General features: G+C 39.5%; 1 protein-coding gene across 3 annotated transcripts; it reads left to right on the top strand.

Moving 5' to 3' along the window:
* Positions 1-3,298: 3,298 nt before the first annotated feature.
* Positions 3,299-12,210, top strand: LOC119784193 (protocadherin-18-like). Of its 3 annotated transcripts, XM_038286143.1 has the most exons (5): positions 3,299-6,786; positions 7,389-7,477; positions 8,045-8,217; positions 10,598-10,821; positions 10,900-12,210. In XM_038286143.1, the coding sequence occupies exons 1-5, from the start codon at positions 4,318-4,320 to the stop codon at positions 11,401-11,403; spliced, it is 3,459 nt and encodes a 1,152-aa protein (XP_038142071.1). In that variant the 5' UTR covers positions 3,299-4,317; the 3' UTR covers positions 11,404-12,210. The 3 variants fall into 3 exon arrangements, with proteins under 3 accessions (XP_038142071.1, XP_038142069.1, XP_038142070.1); XM_038286141.1 differs by having other exon boundaries at positions 3,300-6,786; positions 10,598-12,210; XM_038286142.1 differs by having other exon boundaries at positions 3,303-6,786; positions 7,422-7,477; positions 10,598-12,210.
* Positions 12,211-12,638: the final 428 nt, after the last annotated feature.

Below are 12,638 nucleotides of genomic sequence, written 5' to 3'. Positions count from 1 at the left end.
ACTGCATGCACTGTGAGCATTAAAAGTGTTGCGCAACTGCGATCCTTAAATTCACATTCAAACAATAGTGGTCATAAAATGATACAGCTCAGTGGAACCATATGGAAAGAAAACAGAGAACCAGATAGAATAGAAGACTGGGATGAATAACAATTACAGCTTTGATGGAGGGCTAGGCCCATGCGCCAATATGTATGTGTGTGTGTGGGTGTGTGTGTGTGTGTGTAGGGGGGGGGTATCAGTTTTTCCCTTCATGCAGCATTGAAACCGACCCCCGATCCTCTCTGTGGTCCACAAACAAAAGACCATCCACCACATCGCAGCTTACTGAATGAGTGAAAATGAGCGCGCAGACGATGTGACAGATGCTCGCGTGCCTTTACAACCACAACACCAAAAGAATTATCAAAGCCTGATACATGCACCCACACACACTTTTGTCATTGCTATGGCCTCTAAAACCTGCTGCACCCCCACAGTACATCACTAAAGCATATTTTTATTTTACTTAGACATAGAAAAAACATAAGAATTAGTTGGAATGTAAAAGGAGAAAAGAAGTAAACAGAAATGTAAAAATTGCTAATAGTTAGGTGACCCACCCCGACTTTAACATTTTTTTTTTTAACCCAAATGTGAGTCTTACATTTTTACTGGACTTAAAAAATGAATTGAGAGAGCATGAATAGCCCTTAAAAATATAATTGCAGCTGAGGGATTGTAGGGTAGGGATGAAGTTAGCAGAACTTAGGAAATAGGGAATATGTATCTGTGTCCTAAAGAGATGGTCAGTTGGCTCTTTGAGGTTATGTCTACAAGGTCTATACACTCAAAAGCCTTTATAGGAAGTGCATGAACAGCTCTGCAGCCAAGCAAGGGGCAGTTTGTTTGTACAAAATGCATGCTTTTGTTGAGACGGTTGCAGGCTAAGTCACCTCTGGAGCAGTAAAACTATCTTTGGGAAGCTAGAAGCCAAAGTTACACCAAACCTTAAAAAATCTACAGACATCACATGCTTTGCACCTGCTGAGGATGATGAGAATTTGAAACTGAATTATTTAAGTCTGAAACCACTACGTTTGTTTGGCACCTCTGGTTATCTAGCGTGCCTAAACGTATTAAGCCTCCATCTGCTTTTTTAAATTTAGATTATAGCTGAACCCCCTCTATACATTAATTGTTGTATTCTCTGGTGTTTAAGACCTCAGTGCCCCCGGCTCCTCTCTAAACATTGTCCTTTTCTTTTGCTCACTTCTTCCATAAAATCCAGAGCTGACTTTGTTCTCCAAATGTGATTAGCTTCCCTGGGACGCAGAGGCTAATTGTATTAGTTTATTGTGAGCAGTTGGAACTATGGAAATGTTTAGTGCCCGTATCAAACCTGTTTAAAAACAACCACACTGTTGAAAAAGATGTGCAAAAGAGGAGTGAATACAAACATTTTGCAAACTTGGCTCAGCCTATGAATAAGCAATATGGGTGTGAATAAAGGTTTCTTTTCTGCCAATTTTGGGGTCCAGATTAGAAAAAGGGGGGAGCTTCTGTTTTGTGTTCATACACGTTTGGAACGTTTCATCATTTTTTGTTCTTCTGAATAAAAAAAGATACACAAAAGCATTGGGGGTAAGGCAGATGATTTGCATTAACTGATCAAAAAAACAACTTGGTTACAAATTGGATAATATAACTAAGTCTTAACATGGTCTTTCATCAGATTTTTATCTAGTAAGATCCACAGCTGTTCTTGATTAATTCATTTACTTTGCACATTATATCCTTTTTTATTCTAACTTGAAAAATGATTTATGAATACTTGGAATGAACATGTTTTTTAAAATCAATTGTAAAATAATCTGGCTTAACAGGAAGGTAAAGTTCTCCTTCTCTTTTGGGCCCTCTTACAAGTTTCCTTCCAGGTTTTCCATGTATTTACCTCCATTTATCTTCCCATCAACTCTGAGTAAAGTCTTTGTCTCTGTTAAAGAAAATGTGGGAGATGTGCTCATGTTCATGTATAGTGCGTAGTTTTTTGCCCTACTATAGTGGTTTTCATATTCCAAAACTTTTCCATTTTGGACTAATCTTACCACAGAACATTCTTCCGCATTAGCTGATTACATGGCTTGTTAAAAACTGCTAAATATTTAATCAATGGCTTTTCTTTATCCTCTTTTCTGAAAATTGATTTCTGGACTGCTCCACTAAGAGTTTAATTTGCATTTGGTTCCCTGTAACCCCTCCAAGCCTAGGCCTTTGGATGGTTCTCTTATTTATGTTGCTGTAAGTATAGGGGTAGGACTTAACAGATTTTGAAAAGTTGTTTTTCTAAACTAACATGGATCTTATATAAGGTTTCCAAAAAAGTAAAAAAAATTTATTATTATTATTATTACAATTCTGACATTTTTAATTGAAAAAGCTACCTGGATGGAAAGCGAAACATCTTCCAATTTGAAAATTAAGTCCAGTGGATTGTTTAAAATATTTTTTGGAAGGACTATGACCTGGATGACGGAGAATCTTCCCCAGTATCTTATATAGGGATATCAGAATAAACAGAGGTTACAGTAATACTAAATGCATATGTCTGAGGAAAAAAAAAAAAAAGGTATATAAAAGATATAAAAGGTATAAAGGATATACAACCTAAATATGCATGGATGTTTGTGGTCATAAAACACACAAAAAGGTATATTGTGGAATGGATACTTTTAAAAACAACTAACTTGATTTAATGGTTGATGTTTTCTCTAAATGTGTATGAAGGAGAAGGTCAGAGAGAAGTTCAGAGCATTATGCCTAACTTTTAACACCAGTAATCACCACGACCACATGCAGAGGTGCAAAACGTGTGGATAAATGTGGAAAAGCCCTTTGGTGCTTGGATGTTCATTCTACAATCCCCCATAATAACTAATTTCCTCAGTTTCAGGGAGATGTTGTGGTTGAGGATAACCTCTTTGGAGCTTTTTTTTGGGGCTGGTCCTGGTGCCAAGCCAACCGTACCAGATGGTGACCAGAATGCAAAGTGTGGACATTTTTTAAACCTTAGATCTCTTTAGCTCCCCTCTGTCTTGGTGCTCTTGTCTCAGCAGTGCATGTACATCCATGCGTAATGCTCCTCCTTTTTCCAGGCCATCTGAAACTGCATGCTTGAACTAAGGGAGTTTCGGATGCTGTGCTTGTTAAAAGAAAAAAAAAGGAAGAAAAAGTAGGCAGGCTGTTTGAAGTGATGTTGAACAGAATTGCAAACGGGTGGGGGAATGAGTTGTTTCTCGGCGTGACCAACTCTTTAAAGGCATTCATTTAAGTCGGGCTCCTTTCAGCACGATTCGCTACACTGCTTACCCAATTGATGCACTATCACCCTCACAGACAAGTAAAGATCAGGCACAACGGAAAGCTTCTTCAATCATTGTGTCCACTACAAGGTACTGTACCTGTGCATGGGAAGGAGAGACAGTCTGATGCCACTTTAAAGAGAGAGGAAAGAAGCAGACAAGGAGATATGCCAACACAGCAAATTCTTATGTCACTTTGTAGGAGCGGATAATAGGCGCTATTATGTATTATATCAAGAATTGAAATGTGCTGTGCGATGATGCATCTGAAGATGTTTGTATTTCTGTTGAAGATTTAAAGCATTTATACCTGCATAATATATATGGGGATGGCAAGGAAATTGTAAACCTGTGTCAGTAACAGTTGTATAGTGATAAAACGTGTCTCCTGGCACATACAGTACACGTTATCTTAAAAGTTGCAAAAATGTTTTTCTAAAAAAAAAGGCGGGGTTTACAACCACTTTTCCATCCTCTGTTGCGCCTCCTCTTCATTTGGTTATCAACACAACAGGTCGCTAGCCAGTTTAGATTTGAGAATCATTCGTCCTCATCGGGGATGTCATAAAGGGGGGTGGGGGGCTGAAGTGTGGCAAGAGGATTTGAGGCGGGCTCTTTCGTTCTTTCCTCTGTCTTTGGGGTAACGTCTGTACGAAAGCGAGCTCACACGGAGAGAGGCAGCAGAAAAGAGCGCAGGGCGCACAGAGCAAACGCAAGAGGAGAGGAGGAAAGACGCACAGTGGTACTCTGACTGGATGCGCACAAAAAACAGACTGACAAGAGAGTAAGGTTGGGAGGAGAAACTGGTAGATTTTTAACCAGCCTTTTATACCCATTTTCTTTCTTTTTTTTTCTTTTTGGTTGGGGGAGAAAGCAATGCAGATGCTGATAAAGCCATTGAAGCACTTTCTAAGTTAGAGCTGGCACTGGATCATTTTTATTTTTTATTTTTTTTCCACAGTACGAAATAGTGAAAATGACTGGACTATTTTTAACAAGAATGCTGAGAGTTTTCATGGTTTTTGTGCTTGTGGCGCATCCGATTACCGGCAAGACGCTAAAGTATCAGATTTTCGAGGAGCAGAAGGTGGGTACAGTGATCGCCCGCCTGAGAGACGATGTCGCGGATGTTTTGGCAAAACTTCCCAGCTCGGTGTCTCTACGGTTCAGAGCCATGCCGCGGGGGAGCTCCTCTTTACTCACCGTGCGCGAACAAGACGGAGAGATCAGCATTAGATCCAAAATCGATCGCGAGAAACTCTGCGAGCAGAACCTCAACTGTTCCATCCAATTTGACGTCTTAACGCTCCCCACCGAGCACCTTCAGCTGTTTCGTGTTGAAGTAGAGGTGCTGGACATCAATGACAACACGCCGCAGTTTTCCCGAGCCCTCATCCCCATCGAGATTTCAGAGAGCGCAGCTATTGGGGCGCGCATTCCCCTGGACAGCGCCACAGACCCAGATGTCGGTGAGAACTCCTTATATTCGTATGCGCTAGAGCCAAATAACAACTTCAAGATAGACGTGAAGTCCAGGAGCGACGGGGTTAAGTACGTCGAGCTGGTGGTGCTTAAGGAGCTGGATCGGGAGGTGCGCTCCAGTTACGAACTTCAGTACACAGCCTCTGACAGGGGCGTTCCCCCGAGAACAGGATCGACACTCCTCAGAATCAATATAGCTGACTCAAATGACAACAGTCCTGTTTTTGAGAAGTCATCCTATGTCATTAACTTGCCTGAAAACTCACCTGTTGGCACGCTGCTGGTTGACTTGAACGCCACAGACGCGGATGAGGGCACAAATGCCAAAATTACATATTCATTTAGCAACCACATCCCTTCCAAAATTATAGAGACATTTAAAATTAACACCGACAGCGGTCACCTGACCCTCTTCAGGCGGGTTGACTATGAGACAGTAAATTCCTATGATATTGATGTGCAAGCTCAAGACATGGGTCCAAACTCCATGCCTGCACACTGCAAAATCTTAGTAAAAGTTCTAGATGTGAATGACAACAAGCCAGACATCAGTATAAATTTCCTATCTCAGGGAAATGGAGATGCAGCGTATGTATCTGAGGCATCTCCGCTGGATACAATTGTTGCTTTGGTTAGAGTGGAGGACTTGGACTCCGGGTTAAATGGAGAAGTTGAGTGTAAACTTCATGGTCAGGGCTTCTTTAAGCTGCAGAAAACCTATGAGAATAACTACATGATTTTGACCAATGGGTCTCTGGACAGAGAGAACAGGTCAGAGTTCAGCCTGACTGTAGTGGCTGAGGACCGGGGAACCCCGAGTCTCTCCACTGTCAAACATTTCATAGTCCATGTCACAGATGAAAATGACAACACTCCTCATTTTGAGAAGGGACAATATGAGATCTTTAAATCAGAAAACAATGCGCCTGGAGCATACCTAACATCTGTCATGGCCACTGATCCTGACCTGGACACTAATGGGCAGGTTAGCTACTCCATCTTGGAAAACACTATAGGTGGAAGTCCAATTGCCACTTATGTAACCATAGACCCCTCTAATGGCAACATCTATGCTCTACGCTCATTTGATCGGGAGGATGTGAGCCGCATCACTTTTGTTGTGCAAGCCAAAGATGCTGGTAAACCTCCACTGACCAGCAATGCTACCATTGTACTGAACATTTTGGATGAAAATGACAACACCCCTGTTATTGTGGTTCCACAGCTGGGGAATTTTACAGCAGACATCCGTGCTTCAAAGTTCACAGAGGCTGGACATTTAGTGACAGTGGTCCGGGCCGTTGATCACGATACAGGAGTCAACGCTGAGCTAATCTGCTCTATTGTCGGAGGCAATGAAGAAGGGTTTTTTGTTATTGAACCAAGGACATGTGAAATCCAAGCCAATGCCAGTCTGGAGCATTTCCCCCATGAACATGCTGAGCTTACTGTGATGGTTAGAGATCAGGGCAGTGAAAGTCTTAGCGCTAAAGCAGTTTTAAAAATCCACCTTGATGAAAACATGGAGAACCATGGGCAGCCAGAAGAAAAGGGTGAATCTCCAATCCGTTTGACCTGGATTATCATCACCATACTTGCCGCTGTCTGTGTTGTGCTTCTGGTCATCATGGTGGCGTTTGCTGCCCACAGTAACAGGGAAAAGGACACACAACACTCTTACAACTGTCGGGTGGCAGAGTCCACCCATCAGCACCATCCAAAGAAGCCTTCGCGTCAAATCCACAAAGGGGACATCACCTTGGTACCCACAGTTAATGGAACCCTCCCTATCAGGGCTCACCACAGCTCACCATCAGACACACCTCAGCTGGACCGGGCCCAAATGGGAGTTCCACAGAACATTCACAACCGCCAATCCCTCAACAGCTTGGTGACCATCTCTTCCAATCACATTCCAGAGAGCTTTGCCTTGGAAATGGCACATGCAACTCCACCTGTGGAGGTAAGCATGAGCACATACTAACTTATATCTCTAAAATATTACAAATACAAGTCATCAGCTTTTAGGTTTAAGTCTCCATTTTTCAGCCATGCTCTCTCTCTCTCTTTCTATACATCTTTCTCTCTCTAACACACACACACCAACTTTTCTCCTCCTCCATGCACAGCTGTCTTGATGCAAATAAGTAATCTCCAAATGTGAGAGTGACTCAATCAAAAGTGCCCTGTAGTTTAGTCTGACTCTCATTAAAGCTGATGATAATTGTTGATGTCTTTCGCTTTACCTTGTTTACACCCTGTTATCATCACCCTCATCATTGCCATGACTCACCCCTGAATCATACGTTTCCATATTTATTTAGACTAATAACAGTCCCAATCTTCTGTTTTTATTATTACAAATTTTTACTTAAATGTCATCCATTTTGTCTCACCCATTTTAAGCAGCCTCTTCATCATCCATTTTGTGTTTATTCAACCATTATTTCTCTCGTCTCTTGTTTCCCCTCATCTTTAATGTCCCATCTGTTCTTCATCCTCCCATTTTTTTTTTGTTTGCTTTATTTTTTTCCCCCTTTCTTTTGTCATTTTTTGGGGATGTAGCAAGTCTCACAGCTTCTGTCCATGCTCCATCAGGGCCAGTACCAGCCCAGACCCAGTTTCCGTGGCAACAAATACTCCCGCAGCTACAGGTAATTTACCCGATCCCCCAGCCCCCCTCTACTCTTTTTCATGAAAGATTATCCTTTGTTTACTTTACAAACCACTTGTTTCTCATTGTGTAGTTGAATTTCACTTGTCAGTTTACATGATTTGGTGGTTTGTTAGCGTTTTTCACATTTAAATAGTTATCAAACCAGTTTCATTTATTTTAAAATAATACAGTTCATTTTTCTGACAACAATTTCATGTATTTCTCATTAAAAACAGGTTGTGGTTTTGAATGTCTGCATCCATCAGAAATCCCATCATAATATCCTCTTATAATGTCTATGTTATTGATTTATTGAAGCTTCTGGTCGTGTCTGTAAAACATTTTTGATGGGATCTACCTACAATGTAGAATTTATAGGCAAAACCTTGTCTAGTGATTTGACAGATTGCAGAAGCACCCTCAAGTCTGATATGATGAATTTAGTCTCAGCTGCAGGCAGACTGATTCATTCAGCTTACGGTGTTCACAAAAACACAAAATGGCATTGTTGATTTTCAGATAATGCTATAGAATTTAAGTATTTATCTGGTGCTGTTGTTTTTAGGTATGCATTACAGGACATGGACAAGTTCAGCCTGAAGGACAGTGGCCGAGGGGACAGTGAGGCAGGGGATAGTGACTGTGAGATGGGAAGGGAATCCCCTGTTGATAGATTGCTATTGGGGGAGGCATTTCCTGACCTAATGCAACTCGAAATGCATCACCGACTCCACCAAGGTAAGATATTGCATATATTCCATGCTGTCTAAGCTGTTAAGACAGCTTAGACTGAATGGAATATAGACTGGTTTCTTTTTCTTTCTTTCTTTCTATCAAATTTTGCACCTCTTTCAGTTCCTTTACCTCCCAAGCACCTTATTTGTCAACAACTCACCCATCACCTCTCAATTTATAGAACAATTACACTTTAGCTATATCTGCTCTGTAAAACTTTCTGTTTTTTAACTACATTATGTTATATTCTGATTTGAGTAAACTGTTTGATGTGAGGACTTTACATTTTCACACTTCATCTATTTTTTTTTTTTTACTATCAAATTTAAAGATTATTATACTAACCTGTCCAAGCCACCTGTAAAACAACAGCCAGCATGCCTAGTTTAATACCTGGCTGGCAGGTTTCAGCACCATGGACAGCACAAAGCATAAGCTTATTATTTGTCTTAACACCAGCTTTTACGGCCACTAAATTCACCCTGTTGCAGACACAATCTCCATTGTACACTGCCCTATTCTTCCATACAGCCTTCATTTCTACGCTCGTTATCCAACAGAGAGGGTATAGTGTTCCTTGCCATTTGTGTGTGTGCAGTTGTGTCTGTGTGTTATCTGCCCCTAAGATAGAGTTGTGTCTGTAAAATCATCCCCAGAGCGGAGATGAGTTGTCTGTCACTCATCGGTATGCATCTCAGGGTGCTGTTTTTTCCCCCTCCCTTCACTCTTCTCTTTTTCCCCTTCCTCTTTTTCTTCTGGTGAGTGACAGTGGTGTGCTTTCATGTCTGAACTGAGGAGAATTCTTAGTAATTGCTTTTAGAATGATGTTATTCTCTCCTTCTCTCAATTGCTAGGTCCCTCTCCCTTACATTTTCTTGCTTCCCCAAGAGATCCTTCAAATCTCACTTTCCCTCTGTCATTAATGTATTCTCAGGCTTTATTAAGATGGATAAGGGAAGAAACATGGCCACTCTTTACCACCCTCTTCACCTCATGTTTTCATTTGAGAAAGACTTGGTGGTGTTACAATTCTTCTCCAAGTTTTTCCCTCCTACTTTTCTTTTCTCTAATTAAGATTAGAAAAGAGATAAAATATTGGACTAATAAGGAGGTTTGCCATTGTTTCTCTTCAATAAAATTATATATTAGAAAATATGTTAAAAATATGTATTAATTGTGGCTTTATTTTCCTTTTTTGTAATCTAACTCTTGAATTATAATAACATAGATGTAAATTATTTACTCTTTTTTTTACAATAATAATCAATATAAAATTCTAAATACATATAGTGTTATTATTTATTCCTAAGCATAAACTAGATAAATTCATTGCAGTTTTGATTTCTGAAAATGTATCTTGTTAATTTATTAAAGAAATAAAATAAATAAAAAACTCACTCACCTGGAAAGTATTGCAACTGATACACACATTTTAAACACACACATTTTTCACTGCAGGCTTTCAGTTTAAAATGAGGCAATTATTAGATTTCTTCATAGATGTTGCTGTTAAGAGGTACTATATTATTTGATACACAATATAGTCTCATTTTTGAGCAAAGTTAAAAAAAAGCAGAATATTACTATTTGTATAATTGTTTCACATTAGCTGTTGCTACAGTTTTGACACCACTTTTTAAAGGTATGGAAGCTAAAAAATATATAAGTACATTGTCGCGTGTCTACTAAAAAAAGAAAATAGATTGATCCCATTAAGTTTTCTTTTTTATTTGATGAAGGAGAATAAAAATTACAGACAGGAGAATCACTGATTCTTTAACATAGAATTAATTTGTCTTATATATAGCTAATTTGCTATTTATCTTTCTTTCTAAATATTACTTACACATTATTTCATTAACTAATTATTTATTTATGATTTACAATCTGTATACTTGTAAAATTCCATTATAAAAGATACATTTAATTTAGTATATCAAAGCTTGACTTAATTAAGAAATACACTGTTTATAGGTGTTGGTGTGTAAAAAAATCCAGATCTAATGAAATAATCAAGAAAACCATCAAAATCACATGATGTCCTGACACAATAACAAATACATGAGTACCTAAGGTATGCAAGTAATATGAAAAATTTCTCTGCAGTAGTTATATTACTTTGAAAACAAAACAAAACAGTCTTGTATTACCTGAAGACTTCCCTTCTTAGAGGGTATGCTGTCACCCACTTTGAGTTATCTGTATATTTAGGATGCCCAGCCAAAGCAATACTCATTCATATAAAAGTTCTAGCAATTTTCCAAATTTCTTTTGAGCTGCTGCCGTCGTGTCACAAAAAGTCAAATGTCATGAGTATTCCTCAGCACAGAGGCTAAACGTTAGCTTGACAGTGCTTTTTCTTGTCTTTTTTTCTTAACTCTAGCTGTGAGACGTTGCACGGATGAATGTCGCATCTTGGGACACTCTGACCAATGCTGGATGCCTCCCATCTCCTCACCTGGTTTGTCCACCGACTACCGAAACAATATGTACATCCCCGGGGAAGAATCCTCCCAGCAACCACAGCTTGATGATGACGAGTCTTCTATTGAGTCAGAAAATCGTAGGAGTTTCCCCACATTTGGCAAGGAGTCTGGGAATGAAGAGGTGGGTGTCAGTGGAGGAGGCATTGTGCCTGGGGAAGCGGCCACATCTCTCCTTACAGAGATGAACTCTGTGTTTCAGCGACTCCTACCCCCCAACATGGACTCCTACACAGATTGCACTGAAAAAAGCCCACCCTCATCCTCATTGACCACAGAGAGCACAAGCATGCATGGTGGCAACATTGCAGGTAACCATAGTAACAACACTGTTCCTCAAGACAGCCATAGGGGTTTGCTCCCTGGTGGTAAAGGTCCTGCTTATCCCCCGGGTGTAGCTGCATGGGCTGCCAATACACACTATTTAAATCCAGGGAACACATCTGTAGGGAGCAACCATCTTTCCTCCTCTACTTCCCCTCCATCCTCAAACTCCACTTCCACCAATGGACAACCACCACACCTTAAGTGGCTGCCAGCCATGGAGGAAATCCCAGAGAATTATGAGGAGGATGACTTTGAGGGTGTGTTCCATCAGGGTCACCAAAGCAGCAAGCGCATTGAGAGTCGCCATGAGGCAAGTATGGATGCTAGTGAGCTTGCCCAAGAGATCAACAAACTGCTACAGGACGTCAGACAGAACTAGGGTGGGATAGGGAAGAACTGACAAGATTTCACTGTGCGTTGCAGGGAAACATTTCACCACATTCTGTCACATTTTTAATATCTGTGCCAAGCTAAATCTGTATAATTAGATATTTAACTGACTGCTTGTCAGCTTCTTGTCTGTATTACCAAATTTATTCTTTGCCTCAATGGTTAGAGAGACAAGTTACAGAAAAAAAAATAAAAACATTGCTCCTAAATTTTGAAATATCAAAAGCAAGAACTCAAAGAGCAAATTGAATGAAAATTGCTCAAATGAGTGCATTCAAATTGAAATCTGTTGGAAAAATGTATCCTTTCTTCATTTAATAAGGTAATGTGAAAAGACTCAGAGAAACAAACTGTGTGTGAACTACATCTTGGATTCTACAGAATACAATCTTGTACAGTGTGTCAATGGAAAAACGCAAACTCACTTGAATATTGTGCCATGTCTTCTGTTTGTTATATGGAATGTAAATGTTCAATTTGCCCCTACAGTCTTTTTTACTTCTATATATTTATGTGTTGATGTATGTATGTACAGAAAAGGGAAACAGATGTCTATTTTTTTATATGCGTCACTGTATGTCTTAATATCCTAAAATATGTTGTTGTATCCTTTTTGCTCTTTATTTTGTAATAAAATGTATTTAATTTTGTTTTTGATTGTATGTGGGTGTGTGTGTGAGCGTGAATGTTAAAATCTTTATTATTCAATGCAGTTCCATGTTGGAAGTAATTTTGTATGGTAACATTGTGACCAGTGGGTGATGAATAAAGTGGAGAGAATTCATAACACAATTAAGTTGAAAATGTTTTTGTTAGCGCTTTGCATTTATTTCATGTTCAGCAGATCGATCTGCTGCTTTTCTTTTGCTATCCTTCCACTTGCCCCCCCTGTCTTTTAGCACCCCCTAATGCCCAGTCTTCAGACTGCAAAACATTTACTAAGACAATCTCTAAAACCGAACCTTCTGCAGACATTTATGAAATATGATTTCATTCAGTTATTTTAAAATTCATGTCTGAGCTAATAATTAAAACATTTGTTCTGAATGAATTCCCAATTTATCTCCTTAGATTAGACTTAATTTGTTTTCATATTAATTTAATTCCATAATAGGATGAGTCCTGAGTTACTCTTATCTGTGAGAGACTTAAACTTATGCTAAGAAATCTAAGCTGGGCAGTGAACAGCATCAATGACTGCACAGAATGAGAAAATGAAACTAA

Source organism: Cyprinodon tularosa, unplaced genomic scaffold, assembly GCF_016077235.1.
Source record: "Cyprinodon tularosa strain WSP-4 unplaced genomic scaffold, ASM1607723v1 ctg220, whole genome shotgun sequence".
In the NCBI taxonomy this organism is placed as follows: Eukaryota; Metazoa; Chordata; class Actinopteri; order Cyprinodontiformes; family Cyprinodontidae; genus Cyprinodon; species Cyprinodon tularosa.
The sequence above is the reverse complement of the archived record's forward strand: the minus strand, read 5'-3'. Positions and strand labels throughout refer to the sequence as shown.